The sequence below is a fragment of the Misgurnus anguillicaudatus genome, chromosome 14, assembly GCF_027580225.2.
Source record: "Misgurnus anguillicaudatus chromosome 14, ASM2758022v2, whole genome shotgun sequence".
NCBI classification, from domain to species: domain Eukaryota; kingdom Metazoa; phylum Chordata; class Actinopteri; order Cypriniformes; family Cobitidae; genus Misgurnus; species Misgurnus anguillicaudatus.
In genome coordinates this window covers 13,126,940-13,148,413 of record NC_073350.2, presented here as the reverse complement: position 1 = coordinate 13,148,413, position 21,474 = coordinate 13,126,940, and the positions used below count along the sequence as shown (strand labels likewise).

The 21,474-nt window shown below is 37.4% G+C and overlaps 1 protein-coding gene across 2 annotated transcripts in view; it reads right to left on the bottom strand.

Annotated features, from left to right (window-relative positions):
• Window positions 1–1,435: 1,435 nt before the first annotated feature.
• cpne5b (copine Vb) overlaps window positions 1,436–21,474 on the bottom strand; it is a 176,922-nt gene continuing 156,883 nt past the window's right edge. For both annotated transcript variants that reach the window (XM_073875906.1, XM_073875907.1), the window contains 3 exons: window positions 7,799–7,856; window positions 4,858–4,931; window positions 1,436–1,881 (listed from right to left, as the gene is read on the bottom strand). In XM_073875906.1, the coding sequence (XP_073732007.1) occupies window positions 1,693–1,881; window positions 4,858–4,931; window positions 7,799–7,856 (321 nt within the window). In that variant the 3' untranslated portion in view covers window positions 1,436–1,692. The remainder of the gene's footprint in view (window positions 1,882–4,857; window positions 4,932–7,798; window positions 7,857–21,474) is intronic.

The window sequence follows — 21,474 nt, the reverse complement described above, 5'->3', positions numbered from 1 at the left end:
GGAGGCGGCCCCCCGCAACACAAAGCCAATGGAGACGGCCGGACTGTTTCCCCCCTGGTGGGCGTGGTTTTCCGAATTTGCATAATTAAGGACGTGGCCACTTGACTGACGGGTGAACAGCCACTGCTGTCACTAGTCAAGCTAGGCAGGCGTGGTTTCAGCAACCAGCCACCTCAGCTCCACCCACGTCCCGCCTCTTTACTCATTTTCTGTTATCCGCGAGTGATGCGCCGCCAAGATGGCGATGGCAGGCCCCGCCCACTACTGGCTTCAAAAAAGCTCTTCACAAACACTACGTTTATATTTTTTACGGTCTATGGGTTACAAACATTGCTCAAAAATATCATTTGTGTTTGAATCAACCTGAGGGTGAATAAATGATGACCGAATTCTCATTTTTGGGTGAACTACACCTTTAATAAAGAAATAAAAATGTATTGTGTGTAGGCGAGTAAAATGTTTAACACTTTATACAACAACCACAAGAAATAAAAAAATGTAATAGAATTTTTGGCTTCTAAACACAGGAAATGAAATGCATTAATGACACATGGGAGGTAAAGATAGGACTGCGATGCTTTCGATTTTGCTGTGACTTAAGTGAACGCTTTGTGTTACAAAGCATTATGGGTTGGCAGCGATACATCTCACCTTTTAGCAGCCTGCAGGTAATTAATGCCGCATGCACAATCCCAGGGATAAATGCTCATGGTTATTATGCTCAGGACCGTAATGTGCTCCATTACAAGAACTCCTCCATTCAGTCCTGTACTGGCAGTGTGCAGATACATCAGATACTCTAATTTGATTAAAAGCCTCTTGAGAAAATTGAATCGGTGAATGAACTACAGCCGAAGCACGCTCCTTTTCTGCCTCTGAGAGATTTCATACTGTCTATCGTGCATGTGCATCCATTTGCAGTCCAGCAATTTTATACATGTGTGATAAAATTAGAAATCAGGCAGTCGGGTTGCAATGGTTTTGGTTGTCATATCACGCATGCTTATTTTGTGACGCATCAAAGACCAAGCACATGCTTTCCGCAATTACCGTAGCTTGAAAAATTGCACTAATCATACTTTTCATGTATATTATTTCTCTCCACGCATTCATAAACCATATTGGATGTGGACAAAGAATCAAATGACAAAGTTTTTCCACAAATCAAATTCACACGTGCATGACTTACAAAATAAAGCGATACAGATCTAAAAAACTTCACCGTAAAACACACACACACGCACGCACGCACACACTTGTATACGGATGTAAAATAAGGTCAAATGTCAGAATAGGGCATGTTTGTCCTGGTACAGCGAGACAGCCACAGACAGGCACGAGTTGAAACCACAAACATCACCTCCTTACGTGATCCTCCAGGTCCTTGTCCGCTCTCATCAGTTCATCCACAAAATAAGGAACAGTCACAGGCCTATTTATTTATATATATATTTATATTTGAACAAAAGAAAAATGCTGCCTTTGGGTCAGATTCTTGAATCACACTGTCCTACCCAAGGAAAACGGGCAGGAATTTGAAGATCACAAACAAAAACGCCACTGTACCTCGAAGTGTCTCGGAGGGTTCAAACACATGGTAACCTCAGGAGATAAACCTTTAGAGCTCCAGTGTAGCTATCCCTCAGGGAAAGGGCCGCGTCTCAAACTAACTTTTAGAGCACAGGAATGGGATCAGATCTGTGTGTGGTGTGTGTGTCCTGGAGGTGTATAAGGGGGCGGTGCTGGATTGGGTTTGATTCCCCGGGTCTTCATGTAGGAGATGAACTGGTCGGGAATCTCAGCCAAAACGTCTTTGGCCAGCCGCGCCATACTCAACACGTGGTTTCCCGTCCGGTCCATGTAATCCCGAAATGGCACAAACTGTGAGGAGGGGAAAACCTGTGTCAGTTACTGACTGATTCACTTTATAGTCATTCATTCATAATGAATCTGTCCAGCCATCCATTCATTCATTTATTCAAATAATCATTTTAATCTTATCATAATTTTCTATCACGCCACCCATTTCCTTCCTATCACATCCCTCATTCATTCATTCATTCTTTCTTTCCTTCTTTCTTTGAATCAACCCTTTCACTCTCACCATATTTATCCAGCCACCCTCATTTATTTATGAATTCATGAATTCAATCCTTTCACTCTTACCATAATTATCCATCAAGTTACCCACATTTATTCTTTTCTTCCTACCACATCATTCATTCTTTTTTCTTTCTATTTTTCTTTCTTTGAATAAAACTTTTAACTTTCACCAGCCACACCCATTCATTCATTCGTTCATACCATGTCATTTATGCGGACATCTATTCATTAATCCATCCATCCATTCATTCTTCGTTTCTTTCTTTCTTTGAATCAACCCTTTTCACTCTTATAATTATCCATGAAGCTAACCTCAATTATTCTTTCCTTCCTACTACATCATTTGTTCATTCATTCTTTGAATCAACTTTTTCACTCTCACTATACTCATCCAGCCATCCTCATTTATTCATTAATTCATTCAATCCTTTCACTTTTATCATAATTATCTATCAAGCTACCCTCAATTATTCTTTCATTCCTACCACATTATTCATTCATTCATTCTTTCTTTCTTTGAATCAACACTTTCACTCTCACCATACTTATCCAGGCACCCTCATTTATTCATTCATTCATTCATTCATTCAATCATTTCACTCTTACCATGATTATCCACCCTCAATTATTTTTTCCTTCCTTCCACATCATTGATTCATTCATTCATACATTCTTTTTTCTTTCTTTAAATCAAACTTTTAACTCTCACCGTACTCATCCAGCCACACCCATTCATTCATTCATTCATTCATTCATTCATTCATTCATTCATTCATTCCATATAATTCATTCATTCATTCATACCATATCATTAATTCATTTATTCATACCATATAATTCATTCATTCATTCATACCATATCATTCATTCATTCATTCATACCATATCATTCATTCATTCATTCATTCATTCATACCATATCATTCATTAATTCATTCATTCATACCATATAATTAATTCATTCATTCATACCATATAATTCATTCATTCATTCATACCATATAATTCATTCATTCGTCTATTCATTCATTCATTCCTACCATATAATTCATGCGGTCATCTATTCATTAATCCATCCATCCTTCCATCCATCAATTTATCCATTATTTCTTTCTTTCTTTCTTTGAATCAACCCTTTCACTCTCACAATACTCATCCAGCCACCCTCATTCATTCATTTATTCATTCATTCATTCATTCTTTGAATAAACCCTTTTACCATATCATTTAGTGTTCATTCATATATTCATTCATTCATTCATTCAATCATTTCACTTTTACCATGATTATCCATCAATCTACCCTCAATTATTTTTTCCTTCCTACCACATCATTGATTCATTCTTTCATACATTCTTTTTTCTTTCTTTCTTTCTTTCTTTGCATCAAACTTTTAACTCTCACCGTACTCATCCAGCCACACCCATTCATTCATTCATTCATACCATATAATTCATGCGGTCATCTATTCATTAATCATTAATCCATTATTTCTTTCTTTTTTCTTTGAATCAAAATTTTAACTCTCACCATAATCATCCAGCCACCCTCATTCATTCATTAGTTCATTCATTCGTTCGTTCATTCATTCATTTAATCTTTTCACTTTTACTATAATTATCCATCAAGCTGACCTCAATAATTCTTTCCTTCCTACCACATCATTCATTCATTCATTCATTCATTCATTCATTCATTCATTCGCTCTTTCTTTCTTTCTTTCTTTGAATCAACCCTTTCACTCTCACACACATGAAGCCACCCTCATTCATTCATTCATTTATTCATTAATTAATTCATTCTTTGAATAAACCCTTTTACCATATAATTTAGTTTTCATTCATATATTCATTCATTCATTCATTCATTCATTTCACTTTTACCATGATTATCCATCAATCTACCCTCAATTATTCTTTCGTTTCTACCACACCCTCATTCATTCATTCATTCATATATACCATATTATTAATGCTTTCATCCATTCATTCATAAATTCATTCTTTGAATTAACCCTTTCACCATATCATTCAGTGTTCATTCATTCATTCATATATTTATTCAATCAATCCTTTCACTCTTACCCTGATTATCCATCAAGCTACCCTAATTTATTCTTTCCTTCCTACCACATCACTGATTTGTTCCCAACACATAATTTGTTCAGTTTACCCTTTTAGTTTTACCATCCAGATTACTTACTGATCCAGATTACAATCTTTTACGAGCATTTCAATAGAATTGAATATCTATTCTATTGTCCTGTTTTCTGTATTCTTTTTCATGTAAAGCTTTGAGACAATGCAACATTGTAAAAGTGCTACATAAATACATTTGAAATTATGAATTTGAATGTAATTCATTCATTCATTAATCATATTTCTGACATAAATAATCTCTCAGTATTTTCTAGCACAAAATAGGTTAAAGACTCTCAGTTTTACCCAAGGCTGTGACTAGAAGCCTGAGATATTCTTATTATTACTAATGACAGGTTGCATTCCTGGAGGACCTACATAATGAATTTATTTAGTATAATGCGGGTTATGGTGTGAAGCCGGTATGAGATCCCAGTTCCACAGTGACTAAATGAGTAATTAAAATGTTCATGCCGTGTGGATTTGATTGCTTATAAAAGAGACACTGGCCACAAGTCACAGCTATTTAAAACTTAATGGTTAACATAACATGCATGTATTTTAAACAAGCTTTCATTGAGTATTGCTTGTAAAGAAAAGAAGACGCTGTTGTCACCTGGACAATGTCTCGCTCTGCTAGTTTCCCTCGTGAAGAGATTCTTATGTCATCGCCATCCAACTCAACCATAGCTGTGAGAAAAGACAGTTCAGCCATTACATTTACATTTATGCATTTGGCAAACACTCGAGCGACTTACAGTGCATTAGAGTATACATTATTATTATTATTATGTGTGTTCCAGTTCCAAATGCTCATTTTTTCCTCAAAATATCTGAAAAGCATTTGCTCTCCATTTAGTCCCATCTATAGTGAAACTATTGAGATATTTGAAATGTCATTCTTAAATTTCAATTTTCGAAGCAAACTCTGCTTTTAAAGGAATAGTATGTAAGAAATTTATATCAATTAATCATAAAATGGCCCTGATATGTCACTAGACATTAAGAAATCATTTTCATTTCAAATACTTATATCACTGACAACTGATGTTGATGTTGTCATGTTGTGTATTGGCCACCAGTTAACAGTATGATTGCAGTACCAGTTTTAGCCACAAGTTTTGTGATTGCAATACCAGTTTTAGCCACAAGTTTTGTGATTGCAATACCAGTTTTGGCCACAATCCTACATACTGTTCCTTTAACAAACTTCCTTGTGACCCCATACAATTCAGTGTGTGTTAATTAAATATTACTCTTTCATACACACTGCTTTAATTGTATTCATTGTGATAAAGTCATTTTAAAAAGTCATCAAGTATCTACCCAAGGCCATTATTTCTCTAATCATCTCTCAGAGCATTGGCAGCAGCTGTAAGTAATTGGTCTCTGTATCAGGAGTGCACACACAGAGAATTTCATTACAGACTCCTCAAACACCAGACTCTCTCCACATGACCTGTTAACCTCATCCAACAGGAGCTCATCTTCCACCTCTGCGTGTCTATACGGTCTGTTGTGATTCTTGGACGGTCTATTTTAATATTGATTAAGGTCTCTCTCGACTTCTTGAGTAGACTGACTGCTTACTACAGTTCATGTCATGACATGATGGTATGTACTTAACTAACACAATATGGCTGATAATTACATCTCGCTCTGTGATTAGTCCGAACTCAGTACATGTACTACATAAACGTCATGACCAAGAAAAGTATTTATTTGACTAATTGTTAATACTACTGCCAGTTTATTAACTCTATCTCCGCTGGCGTTTTTCAAAAAAAGTTGCCAGCACCAAAATTTTTAGCAAACATAGAGTTTTTACTGTTTTTGGATCAGTGGATATAAGCACCACCTAGTGGATAATAGCGTAAATATGGATTGCCGTAAAAACATGTCATTGGCGGGGAAGCGTTTTCTTTTAATTGATGAGATAAATCGTCAATGGCGGGGAAAGAGTTAATAAATAGGTTGATTTGTTTTTCATTGTTAAAACAATTTTGGTGTCTGTCTGTTAAGGTACATGCACATTATAAGCGACCTTGTCGCTGTGTGTCGCCCGTCTCTTTCAAAAGAGGGGTTTCTATATCTAGTTGTCATAAACAAATAACGTCCACTTCAGTAACTGATAAGAGACAGATGACGTGAACTCCCCTGCTTCATTCTCATTGGTAGTCGCTCCCGAATGTCGCTCTTAATTTGCATAAAGTTAAACATTTCTCAACTTTGTCGCGCGACTGGACACGCCCATCCAGCCATCAACGGTCACTGTCGCTTGTGTCGCCGGATGTCGCCAAGCTTCAATGAGATTGCGTCGCTCTGCTACTGCTAGTCGCTTATAATGTGAATGTACCTTTATGCTGGCATTTCCGTCTGTTACGATAATCACTGATAGTCAGATTCTGTAATTTGATGATTTTCCAAATAGCATTTATGCAGCTTTGAAAGGCCCTTCGTGAAGGGGACGCCACATAAACAGTCACTCCAGATAAAGAGAAAGTTGCCTTGTACGCCAAGTGTATTTTAATCTGCCGCAGTATGAGACACAATTGCGCATCTCCCTCTAGAGTTTACACATAAAGAGTTAAGGGGCATGTACACCAAAGTGTTTAAACATGGCTGAAAATGCCAGGCAGATGCTTGCCAGCTTTTTTTCAGTTGAGCTCTTTGATTGCTATGATACTTCTCCTTTGTTTATCAGTCGTAGAACGATGCGTTGGTTGGTTGTTGTAATATTTGTCCCGCCCCTCCTTTATTGTGATTGGACGGCCAAGTGAGAAGTGACATTGACAAGCTGAGCGTTTCACCGAAAGTTGAACATTTTTCAACTCTCGGCGCTCAAAAACTTCTGAGTGCTGGTGCTCAGCACGGACAAAACACGCCAGCTGCTGCAGTTTTTGAAAAGCGTGGCACTTCTATTGGAAACAACTGAAAACATACGCCCGGCATAAATGCTTTGGTGTGCACACCCCTTAGGATCTTCGAAGGGAATAGGGCATAGGGATGATCACATCTGATTGGTATTCGCTCTTTGACTACTAAATTCAGATTAAATGGTAAAAATGGTAAATGGACTGCATTTATATAGCGCTTTCATAGACCAATGGCCATCCAAAGCGCTTTACAATTTTGCCTCACATTCACCCATTCACTCACACATTCATACACCGACGGCGGTGTCAGCCATGCAAGGCGCCATCCAGCTCGTCGGGAGCAGCTGGGGTTAGGTGTCTTGCTCAAGGACACCTCGACACTTGGTCAGGTGGAGCCGGGGATTGAACCACCAACCTTTCGATTTGTAGACAACCTACATGAACCACTCAACCACTGCCGCCCCTTTACATAGTGCTTCCCAACCACTCATCGCTTACGTCTTTAACGACATGCGTTAAGTGGAACTAGCGCAGGGGTGGGCATTCCTGGTCCTGCAAAGTTTAGCTCCAACCATTATCAAACACACTTTGCAGGACACTGGCCCTCCAGGACCAGGAATGCCACCACTGAACTAGCGATTGACATCCGGAAACAAGAAACATCTGTGTGGAAACACTTACCGTCAAACTCAGCCTGGCCAACTCCAACGATAATGATGGACATGGGAAGCTTGGCAGCCTGATGGGAAAGAAACAGCGTTAAAAAATTATTTATTTAAAACAATCAGCAAGTTATCCAAGGCAATGTATCTTAAGTTTCCAAGATCCTGTAACTATGCTAAAAGAAAAACATTATAAAAATTGTTGTTTCATCTAAATAGTAATGTCAGTGAATCCAACAACTACAAACGGGTCTAAAGAAAAGCAAGCATGAATGTACATCCCTAACCCCGGCCTCACTGGGGCAAAAGTATGAAAACCTACAAATGCGTTTGTACAAATTGTACAAATTCAGATTGTGTTGAGAAAGTAACACGTCACTCTTGTCCAGGTGTTTAGCTGTTTCACAATGGTCGAACACACAATTTAGACATTTCTAGAGGGTATGCAGAGGGAGAAAGAGACAAGGCCAGTATAATTACCACAGCACCTGTTTCTTTAGCACCCATCAAGCAATTTACCCTCCAGGCACTTCACCACAGATATCTGAGAAATTTCAAATTACTAAACATTTTACACAGCACCCTTATTTACCGCAAATAGGCACTTTACATCATTAATGCTATCTGTTCAATTATAAGGTAATGGTTTTAGGCACACGTACGGTACAAATTGCATGGCCACACAGCACAGATATATACACTAGTAGCGTAAAATAGATTTCCACATACGTGACCAACATTTTAATCCAACTAAGCAACTCCACTTCAAACTAACAGAAAGCAAATATTAAAGAGCCACACAGATCCAAACTCGAAAATGACCTGTATTGCAATGTTTCATGTAGCTGTCCATCAATGTAAACAATGTGCAAAGCAGTTAAACCAAAAAGTGCACGATTAATAAAGTTATTGGCTTCTAAAGTTGGGAGTCGACTCTGAATCGCTTAAACGAGTCGTCATCCTGTCTGTCTTTATCCACGTAATACGAACACTTTGCATAATATTCTCCGCCTACAGCCTTGCCCGGGAGAAACGAAAACTATGACCTGCCCACAGCTAGTTAGTGTGTAAACATCATGTCATGCTGTGTTTCAGTTTGTGCTGTTTTTTTACTACCAAAGAATGAAGATATATGAAGAAACTGTCGGTAAAATTACTTTTTCATGGAGGGATTTACAAGATGTTTGGCAATGAAAGATGGTTCAATACCCACTTTATTTGGAACAACATGCGTCTCCTAACCACAACCTGTAAGTATGATTATAGCTACATACTTGTTTAAATGAGTGTGAAATGTATGAGTGTGACATTTTAATGTATGTCGTCATTTTTATAGCTTGGACTAATGATGAATAATGTGTATTTATGTTGTTGTTTAAACTCTTAATATACTGTCAGAGATTCACGTTAGCAAGCGGCTAAAGCATGCTGCACTTACATTTTTGCTATGGCCCAGTTAGCTTACATAAATACTTAAATGAGTGTAAAAACGTTAGTGTCTGTCGTCGTTTTTATTGCTTGGACTAATGATGAATAATGTGTATTTATGTTGTTGTTTAAACTCTTAATATACTGTCAGAGAGTCACGTTAGCAAGCGGCTAATGCATGCTGCACTTACGGTTTTGCTATGACCCGGTTAGTTTACATAAATACTTAAATGAGTGTAAAAACGTTAGTGTCTGTCGTCATTTTTATTGCTTGGACTAATGATGAATAATGTGTATTTATGTTGTTGTTTAAACTCTTAATATACTGTCAGAGAGTCACGTTAGCAAACGGCTAACGCATGCTGTACTTACGGTTTTGCTATGACCCGGTTAGCTTACATAAATACTTAAATGAGTGTAAAAATGTTAGTGTCTGTCGTCGTTTTTATTGCTTGGACTAATGATGAATGATGTTTATTTATAGTGTTGTTTAAACTCTTAATATACTGTCAGAGAGTCACGTTAGCAAACGGCTAACGCATGCTGTACTTACGATTTCCTATGACCCGGTTAGCTTACAAAAATACTTAAATGAGTGTAAAAATGTTAGTGTCTGTCGTCATTTTGATTGCTTGGATTAATGATAAATGATGTGTATTGATGTCGATAATGTCTTCTCAGTAAATCATGTTAGCACTAGGTCAATACATGTTGCACTATTGTTGGTCTGTGCGGAGACTATGTCAGTTGTCCAATCAGAGCAGGGTAGGCTACTGAAAGGTGGGGTTTAAGCAGACTGAGTCGTTGAACTGCTTCACACGAATCGTTTGGAAATCTCTGAGAAATGGGGTAATTTTAAATTTATATTTTGAGAAAATGACAGTGTTTTTTGACCTTGCATGCATTTTAACCTATTGTCGGGACTTATAAACAGTGATAGGATGCTTAAAATTTGCATCTTAGTGGCTCTTTAATCTTTTGGTCCGAGAACATAACGACAAAAAGACTTCCACTGGGAGGGAGCACAAGTCATTTCCACCTTCGGCAATCTTAAATTATCAGTGCACGGCACAAGTTTATGACAGTCCTGTCACGCCTACATGTCACGAGGGAAAGAGGCGCAGGGCACCATGAATAATTGACGCTGGTTGCCCTATTTGTACCATCATGTGCCGTTATGATAGACAGCACAGATCTAAAGTAATAAGAAAACAAGACTGACTGTTAGTTCACCATAGTTTCCTTGACAACAGTTGAAAATAACTCAATAATCAAGCACACACAAACTCGGACACATAAACTTGAAAACTATTCTGAGAACACAAAAATTATCTTCACCATGATTCTTCTTTATTACAAATGCTGTAAGCTCACACGCCGGCAACATCATTATTTTGTCTGAGGAGAACATTAGTACAATGTCTTCAGTACCCAGCTGTTGTCGGAAACGACTTTTGGTCAATTAGCAGTGCTTCTGGTTTCTTTGTCCATAAATTAGGAGATTATGAGCATCAAAGTTCGATTTCAGTTTAATTTCAATCTGTGACATGACCTTACTCAGTCAATATTAAAGATATCAAGGTTATATTTTCAAAGAATGTCATTTACATTATTTAAGATGCATATATGTAAAAACAATAAATAAATAAAAATAGTTTTCACAGATAGGGTTGCATATTTGTACTCGGGTTTCAGCAGAATGGAGGCGGAAATTGCACGCAACACTGTCAGGTTACGACAGAGGACAGGAACTTCTATTAAGGCTGCCATCAGTCACGCAGCAAGCAGGCGGTTCATATGACAAAGAGCTGTCTGATTGATTAATCCCACTGTCTTTTACATCGCATGTCATCTCTGATTGGCTGATGACGGACCTCAACGAACATTCAACTGTCCTGACTGGTTTATCATTTGAGGCCTGCCCACGTCCAACGCGACAAATGAATGCGCTCCTAATGTTGTTGTTTCTCATTATCATCCTCCGATTTGCCCTTACCCGTGACTATTGTTATTCGTAATTACCATGTCAAATAAAAAAGGCTGCGTGTCGTTTTGTGACGGATGGGAGGATTCTAGCCTTCAGTGCTAATTATCGAAGACAGAAAACTAATATGCACGCTTCATTAGAGTCTGTCAGAGACAACCGCATTTAATTCGATTTAAAACCCAAAAAATGAACTCTCGTGTCGTTCCAAACCCACATGCTGTTATTTGAAATTACATGACAGCATGTTTATTTCGGGTGAACTGTTTCTTTAAGGAAAACGCATAGTTGGACACACCCAATATATAGTTTATAAAGACATCTAGTCAAACCCCAGAAAAGAGAGAGCTGCTGTTTGACACATAATTGGCAAATAAAAAGTGAAAGCAATGTACTTTCTGCCTCAGCAGCTTCTTTGTATATATATTTCTATATACACATATGCCACGCCGCATGTCTACACTCACATATCTGTTGAAGCGTAATGAGACAGCTAAGCGGTGGCCGGTAGGATGTTGTCAGCGGTTGTGGGAAGTGAAGGGATGTTGTCGAAACAGCCTTGGATTAAAATGGCCTTCCGTGGGCGAGTGTCCATTCCTCCGTGACTTGTTTTTAAACGACAGAATCAATAATGAGGAGGATGAGTTGAAAACAGCTGTTTGAAGGAACATGTTTCTTCATGAATGATACATGCTTCTGTCCGACTGAATCAGAGAAGTAGGTCAGCGTTCCTCTAAGGTTTACTGTGAACGCTTAATGTTGTTACGAAACAGCATTTGAACATAATGCATGCGCCCCTCAGGACCGGCCAATGTGAAGGACTTTGGTTAGTGGTTCATCTTGACATGTTTACAGACTTTCTACACTAAATGTTACATTATAATAAGTGTTATACGCTTAAGTTTTATACATGTATGCATTTGCCAGAAGCTTTTATTCAAATCGACTTACGAATAAAACATACACCCTGAATGCACTGGATGTTCCCTGGGAATGGAACCTCTGCTAGCGCCAGGAACATTGTTATTGTTAAAAAAATTCCAGCATACTGTGCTTAAATGATTGTAGTGCGGATTAACCGGTTACTAGTCAAAGATCCCTGGCGGCCTTGCGACAGCAGCCTGATCGTTGTTGTTTATATTCATTGCTTGATTAATTTAATCAGTCACTCCAGAAAACGCGATTATTGCGATCGCATGATTCAACGCATAATCAGCCAAAGTCTGCATATTTATGCGGGGGTCGCATTTTTTCAAATACGCCAAACTTTTGCAGCATAAACTGCAGATTTCTGTGCGCAAAATATGTGGGGCTTGCATGATTTCATAATCCCCACATTTTCGTAGCAAAAAGTCACATATATCTTAGCAGAAAGTTGAAAAATATTGCATTTACTTAACACATGCCATGGGAACGTTATGAAGTGACTGCAAACAGTTTTTGCAAGTTCCCGCAATTTCAGCGCATAAAATTGCATAAACATCCCGCACATTCTATCACATTTTTAAGAAAACATGCCGCCGCAAGATCAAAGATTTTTGCCCGCAACAAAAAAAACTGTGTTTTTCTGGAAGGACTGTTAATGTAAAAAGAATTATATACTATGACAAACAATACATAATAAAAAGGTCACCAGCCTGCCATTGAAGGATTAGTCAATTTCTTGAAAAAATTCCAGATAATTTTCTCACCACCATGTAATCCAAAATGTTGATGTTTTTCAGTCGAAAAGAATTAATGTTTTTTTTTTTTTTGAGGAAAACATTCCAGGATTTTTCTAATTTTAATGGACTTTAATTGGACACCAACACATAACACTTAACTCAACACAGTTTTTTTCAACGGGGTTTCAAGGGACTATAAACGATCCCAAATGAGGCATAAGGGTCTTATCTAGCAAAACGATTGTCATTTTTGACAAGAAAAACAAAAAATATGCACTTTTTAACCACAACTTCTCGTCTAGATCCGGTCCTGTGATGCGCCAGTGCGACCTCACGTAATTGCATAATGACGTGGAAAGGTCACGTGTTACATATATGAAACGCACATTTGCGGACCATTTTAAACAATAAACTGACACAAAGACATTAATTAAGCAATATCGCTCGAGTAGGAGTGTGATATAGCTCTATATCATCATGGCTGTGATTAGGCCAGAGGCACGAGATCGTAAATGACAGGTAACACATTCGCCTGCTTTGAATCTCATAATAACTCAATGGACGGATAGGCGTTTCTTTATATTAACATTTCTTGGTCACAAAGTGTAGTTTTAAGATTAGTTCAGTCGAGAATATATATTTATTATATTTAAATCTACAGTCGATTAGTAAAGAGAACGCCTGTTTGAACGTTTGCTTAGTGAGATTCGGTACGTATGAGAACCAAAGCATGAGCGGACGTCAGTGTTTACTCACCCCGCTGACCACCGCCCTCTCTGGGCTACATCTCTGACAGGGATTCCCTGGCTCTGATATTCGCCTTGTTTGTTTTTAATGGTCAAACTGAGATCAAATCAGCAGTATTTGGTGTATTTGTATTCTTATTCATATTTAGTGTCTTTTGTGTTGTTATTGTTTTGGCGCGAGGTAAAAGTTAATAAAACTATACTTATATAATGTTACTATTGGTTTCCCATTTACTCTTAACACGATACGAGCACTCGATTATTATTAAACTCTGTTCTTGTCAGTACTATATAAAACTGTTTTTTATAAGTGTCAGAGAGATGTTTTTGCATGCTGCTTATAAATATACCAGTGGCGATATTCTCATAACATGTTTTAATAGTCACGTCACGATAAAGCAGTGCTTCTCAAATAGTGGGGCAGGACCCCCAGGGGGGGCTCGAAGCGACACCAGGGGGGCGCACGAGACCCCAGGGAAAATACTTTTTCAGGAAGTGATTTTTTTGCACCGTCACTCGGACGGGATTAGTTTTACAGGGGTAGATGGCGTAATGTAATTTTACCACAGGACGTCGTTAATATTAATGGTCAATTCGGACGGGATTAGAAATCTCTGTAAAACATTCAGAAGTGGGAGGGGTAACTCGTTTGCGCAGCGCGTCACCTCTCGTCTTCACGTGCACGTTACCTTGCTTCTTGATATCAAATGTGCAAACAACATGAAACAGACGAGGAAAACGCGAAACACTGTGATTAATTTCAGTTTGGGTAGAACGTCAGTTTCATAAACAGTTCCGCGAATCTGAGAAGTAAATTTGACTTTTTTTTAAGTTTGTGTCGTGTTTTATTCAGAAACTGACTTGTAACTGACTTGTTTCTCCGTCTAGAACGCAAGTAAATGCTTCTTTAAGCGCTTTTATATTTAAAAGAAACCCGCAAATTAAAAGGAAATGACGCGATTTACGTGTATATTTACAGCTGGTCTATTCGCACTGGATTAGTATTAGGCCTACCTGAGGTAATTTCTCCGGACCTTTTTACAGAAGGTAAAAGTCGCCGTAATCTTTACTGACATTGTCCGTAATGATTACTGACATGGAGCATTCGGACTGGACTAAAATCACTGAGAAGCTCTGATAAAACCTTGCTTTACCCCACATCCCTATGTAAAACTAATCCCGTCCGAATAGTACTTTAAAGACATTACACCCCAATCACACTGATAAGCCGCTTGAGTTTTTTATTATTATTTATTGATTATATTTAATTTAATTTTTCAGTATCAAATGGTCAAAAAATATTATACTTTAAATAAGGATTGATTTTTTTATTTCAGGCAAATTGATGCATTTTAAGTCTTTTCTGTTACAGACTAAAAAACAATGTTAATAAAGTTATTCTTTGTTGTAAGTTGATCGATATTTCTTTTTTTGTGTTTTCTTTAATGTTAATAAGGATACAATGTTAGCAGATGTGTAATTTTATAGACAAATTATACTATTTACAGTCGCGGCGGAGAGTTGGGGGGGCGCGAAATGTTTACTTCTTCCTAGGCGGGGGGGGGGATATAGCTCCAGAAAAAACCGAGTGTTTACATTCCTCTTTCCAAGTGTCCAAACGATGTGACAAGACATTAATCCCATTAACTTTAACGTAACATCCACGAGCGCTGATCTTTGACGGAATTATAACTTCCGATTCACAGACTGATTTATGAGCTAGTGAACTAATGAGACACACGGAGAGTGTTTAAAAACAGCGCGTCTGTGTTTTTCCATTCAGAGATGAGCCTGTTTAGGACCTCCATTCACTAGGTGGCGGAATGATATGAAAGGTGAAGCGGTTACAGTGCCGTTATCAGCACAATATCGCATAGCTCTTAGCCAATCAGATTCGAGAACCAGAAAGAACTGTTGTATAATTAGTATCATTCCACATGTTTCCTGGCCTTTCGGCGTGATGACGCATTACGTGAGGTCGCGCTGCTGCATCATAGGACCGGAGGAAGACGAGAGGTTGTGGTTTAAAAGTGCATATTTTTTATTTTTCTTGTCAAAAATTACAATCGTTTTGCTAGATAAGACCCTTATGCCTCATTTGGGATCGTTTAGAGTCCTCTGAAACTCTGTTGAAAAAAACTGTTAAGTGTTGAGTTAAGTGTTATGTGTTGGTGTCCATTAAAGTCCATTAAAATTAGAAGAATGCTGGAATGTTTTCCTCAGAAAACATTATTTCTTCTCGATTGAACAAAGAAAGACATCAACATTTTAGATGACATGGTAGTGAGTAAATAATCTGGATTTTTTAGAAAATGGACTAATCCTTTAAATTAAGGAAGAAGAACCAGAGCTAACAAAACCGGAGCTTACATGAACGATGAGGACAATACAGAAAACACAGAATATCAAGCTGAAATCGAAGACAATCGGGCCAAAATAAGTGTTGTCTCTGCAGCAGCTGTTCTTGTATGGCAACTGACAGTGTGTATGTGTGTGTGTGCGCACGTGCGTGTGCTTTCTAACAACATCTGTTCAGTGTAAGAATATTCATTAAACTACCGTCTTATTTTAAAAACATTACAGCAGAAACAAAGACTCTTAGATATCCCACATGAAATGTTTTTATAGTAAACTGTAGTAAAAGTTCTACATAACAGCCAGAGGCAACGCAATGTGGCATTGGAACTAAACAACTTTTGTCTGCCTGGCCATATGACATCCTCGACCCATAATGCACTGTGGGTAAACAGTAATGGTGGCCTCCATAATTTCAAGTCGCAATCACATTTGTTTGTTTTTTTAAATAATGAAAATATTTTATGTTTGTAGCAACAGTTTTAGTACTATAAGGCATTCAGATGAAGTACATTTTAAAAAACTAACTGGTTTTGACATTTGTGGATATGGGTTATTTTCTGAACAACAGCTGTTTGCCAGCTGATTGCAGCAACCCCCATCTACTGTTCAGGACAAGAGTTGGCTGTAAAAGCACAGGCTGTCAGCTTAATCAATGCCATCTTTGAGCAGTTTTCAGATAAGTTGAAAGGGCTTTCACCCCAGGACTTACAACGTCCTTCACTGTTCAAAAATGACCTGGGTCGGTTAAATGTTGGACGTGGGCAGGCCTCAAATGATAAATGAGTCAAGACACTTTACAAAAAACATTTTTCAAAGTGTTTCAAATGAATTAGACTAAACTTTTGCTTTTAGGGCAAACGCTTCATGAATTGTACATATTTTACTTTGGATATAACATTTCTTGAGTTTTATCAAAAGCAGGGGAAGCTTAATAACAGGTTAAAGTAGCACGGTGTATATAATAGTTGCGTTTCCATTACCCTTTATATTAGGATTTGAAAATGTGCCAATTGTAAACACATCAATTTTCTAAAACATTCCTATATCACAAAAAGTTTAATGCTTGCATGAGGTGGAATATTTATCACTTTTACAGATTATATGACGTGCAAATTATTCATTCTTTAAAGATGCGAAATCGCCCACTATAACCTCCCACAAATACCTCATGGGCTCTATCTTACACCCAGCGCAATGCAGCGCACAGCGTGACGCAAGTGTATTTTGCTAGTTTCGACCCGGCGCAATTGTAATTTTCACGTTTAGCGCCACGTTGTTTAAATAGAAAATGCATTTGCGCCCATGTTTGCTCCCATGGGCATTCTGATCTAAAAACATGGTGTGTTCAGGCGCATTGTTGCTATTTTGAGGCAACTAAAATAGACTACGTCATTGACCAAAAAAAACCTGGTCTAAAGTCTAAAGTCAATGGCGCAATATGTTTTTTGTTATTTAAAGAGCGCGTTACAAATATGCGCTATATAAACAGGACAAAAGCGCAGGTTTGCTTAACACATATGAATGCTCAGCAGCACAAAAACACTTCAAATATAAAAAGATTAAAGGATTGAATGTAAAAGATTATTATTGAGTCTCTTGGACATAAATGAGGACTAATTAGGAGACGTTAGAAGGCGCAAAGAGCTTTGCTTTAAACAAATGCATCTGTTTTTAAATGTTTTTAAAAATGCTACCTCACGGATTTATTGAATATAATAACTCTGTACCTGTGGATATGGTGAGTTGAGAAACATTTTTAAGTAATGCTTAAAAAAAATTCTTTGCTTAAAAAACGCAGTCCACGTGCTGAAACGTTCGGAGAGCCGATTGTAAATTCAAATCTCCTGTTTGAAACAAGTAAAGTATTTTTAGAGTACAAATTTTCTTACATACTTGTAAATAATTTTTTGATGATATTGGATAGCCATACATTTAAAGCAATTACAAGTCTGCTTTTTTACTTCCAAACGGGTTTTAAAGGTTTTAATAGTGAAAAGTGAAAAACAACACAATTATTTAACATTAATCTTAAACTGGGGATCTTCTTCCTCCGCTTAGTTTTTCAGTTTACAAAGTCCGTCATCTAAATAGGGATTAGACATAGCACCAGCGCAACAGGCTTTTAAAGGGGATGAGAGCTGAGACTCTCGTTGGTTTATTGCACGGTACGCCCAAAATACTCCCATTACTCATTAAAAAAATAGGACCAACCCTTTTCAGACATGCGCTCGACGCACAAACCATTTTTCCCGTCGTTAAATTAGCAAAAGTGGATTCGGACATGCCCATTTAGACGTTGCGCTGTGCGCTTTAGACAATGCGCTTAGATCGTTAAAATAGGTCCCCATATGATAACAGTGATCTTCTGTTTTAGATTCAACATTTTCAGAAATCTTTCATCAGACTTGTGCAGCTATTAAATCTTATCTTAATCAGATTTAATCAGATTCAAATACTGAATACTGAAATGACTTATATGTTTACCAATAAAAAACAGATCAACAAAAACTCTGTTTTTACCTTTTGTACAATGTCATGCATTGGCAATGTGTCAGAAATGTGTTGGATCTTCTTAGCAGGTGCAGGCCGTGTGGATAGAGCAGCAGGCAAGATCTTAAAAGGAAGGTGTGGCTGTTCTACAAGTATGATTAACAGTCGCAAATTCCCTTTAAATCCAGTCTGCTGGGAAGTCGGGGCCTGGCTAGATGCATGACATGCTTCGCTGGAGACAAAATTTACCTTTCAAGTGTAAATGGTGACCTCAAAACACTGCAAGTCATTCATTTCATACTCGTCCATATAATATGTTAATAATATATTATCTATAAAAGACTAAAGGAGTTCATTTAGAGCCCATGATTCAAAACATGCTAGAGAGATCAAGAATATTATGCGGAACATAAACACTGCTCCATAAAATAGTAAGCTGCCCCCGGTAGGCTGTATTTTAAAGCGTCGTAGGCGTACGTCTGATGAAAAGGCTAATTATAATTATGCTTCCTCTTATGATACCTCATTTTGGCTAAATTATAAAACATGTATTGCTCACTGTGAAGGCTATCCCAGAATGCTCTGCTTTAGCTCAGTTAAAACATAGTGTTAATAAGAAAGACAAATGTTGATCATAAAATCGCTTTCTCACATTTACACTACAAACTTTGTCACTTATTAAGCATTTATTTCTCTTGTGTTTGACTATTTTTTGAGTGCGCGTGTCACATTTTCTACTAAAGTGTAAAGCAGGGGTGCCCAATCCTACTCCTGGCCAGTGACTGTCCTTTACAGTTCAGCTCCCAAATGCAATACACCTACAGCAACTAATCAAAGTCTTCAGGATCACTTGAAAATTTAAGGCAGGTGTGTTTGATTAAATTTGAACTCTGCAGGACAGTCGATGGCCTAGAGCAGAATTGGGCACCCATTGTGTAGAGTCTCCATATCAGGCCTGGTCCACACATACATGGGTATTTTTATAAACGTAGTCTTCCCCTCCTTTATTAAAGGAATAGTCTACTCATTTTCAATATTAAAATATGTTATTACCTTAACTAAGAATTGATGATACATCCCTCTATCATCTGTGTGCGTGCACGTAAGCGCTGGAGCGCGCTGCAACGCTTCGATAGCATTTAGCTTAGCCCCATTCATTCAATGGTACCATTTAGAGATAAAGTTAGAAGTGACCAAACACATCAACGTTTTTCCTATTTAAGACGAGTAGTTAGAAAGAGGAACTATATTTTATGGCGTAATAGCACTTTTGGGAGTACTTCGACTCGGCGCAGTAACACCCTCCCTCTCCCATTATGAGAGTGAGAAGGGGAGCGGACTTTTCAGGCTAGTCGAAGTACTACCAAAAGTGCTATTACGCCATAAAATATAGTTCTTCTTTTAAATCCGCTTAGAAAAGCGCTACATTTTATTTTGTACCACCAAACTTGCTCGTATAACTACTCGTCTTAAATAGGAAAAACGTTGATGTGTTTGGTCACTTCTAACTTTATCTCTAAATGGTACCATTGAATGAATGGGGCTAAGCTAAATGCTATCGAAGCGTCGCAGCGCGCTCCAGCGCTTATGTGCACGCACACAGATGATAGAGGGATGTATCAACAATTCTTAGTTAAGGTAATAACATATTTTAATATTGAAAATGAGTAGACTGTTCCTTTAACTCATTCCCCACCACCCTTTCTTTTTTAAGTTGACTGCCAGCATTTTTTTGTGATTTTAACAAAAGTTTCACAAAATGCCTTCCAGGAAAATTTTCTTCTAAAAATATATACAAATATTAAATGAAAGTACAGACACTCTGCTTTCAAATAAACAGACAAACAAAACAGAAAAAAAGTTTCATCCTATCTATATTTTTTCCTACCCAGTCTCATGTAGATGCGTATAAATAGCACGAAGTGTAAAACTCGTGCAATACATACGCCAAATTCCACTTTGGCGTGCATATGATACGCCAGTCCTTCCCATTCACTTAAACGGTGCCTCTTTTTTGTCGTTTTATTTATTAGTTTCTCAATTTGTTTCTGTTTTTTAAACCATTTTCGCTTGGGTTTAGGGTTAGATTTTAGATTTGCTTAAGCAGGTTATTTAATATACAGGTTTCTCCATGTTTTTGTCTTTATTTAAGCCATGGTCGCTTGAAGTTGGGGTTAGAGTTGGGGTTTGGGTTAGGATGTCATTTTTATATAACAAAAAGTTGTTCTAACCCTAAACTCAAGCGAAAATGGTAAAAAATAGCAAAAAAAGAGAAACCAATAAATAAAACGACAAAAAAAGATGCACCGTTTAAGTGAAGGACTGGCGTATCATATGCACGCCAAAGTGGAATTTGGCGTATGTACTGCACGATTTTTACACTTTGTGCTATTTATTCGCAACTCCGTGAGACTTTGTTGATTTTTTCACTGTTTATAAACTCTTAAATATGGGTATTTTTCTTAAAAAATAAAAACATTTGAGCAAAAAAGTGAAATAATTGCATTTTTGTGAAGGGATTTAGTAAGAGATCAGATTCAGAACTATTATCAAAACATACACGGAGTGTAAAATTAATTAAAAAAATTTGCTTATTTTTTATAAATTGGGTAAGAACGTTTAGTGGATAATGGCGGTATTACAGATTACCATAAAAACTCATCAGGAGTTTTTTTTTCAGGCAAATGTTTTCTTTTAACTCATTCACCGCCATTGACGAGTTATCTCGTCATTTATGAGTTCATATTTAACTAATGAATATGCCTTTCTGGACGAATTTCAAAGTGAAAGTGTAATACCGCTGTTATCCACCAGATGGCGCCAAATCGAATCTATCAAAAACGGAAGTTAAAAAGATTTAATGATTTATTTTAACTGCCTTTATGTTTGATAGTCATTCTGAGTTTGATCTCTAACATAAATTCCTTTACAAAAACGTAATTTTTTAAGCTTTTTGCTCAAAATGTTGTATCTTTGAAGAGAAATATCCATATTTCAGTGGTTAAATTAAGTAGAAAAAGTAAAT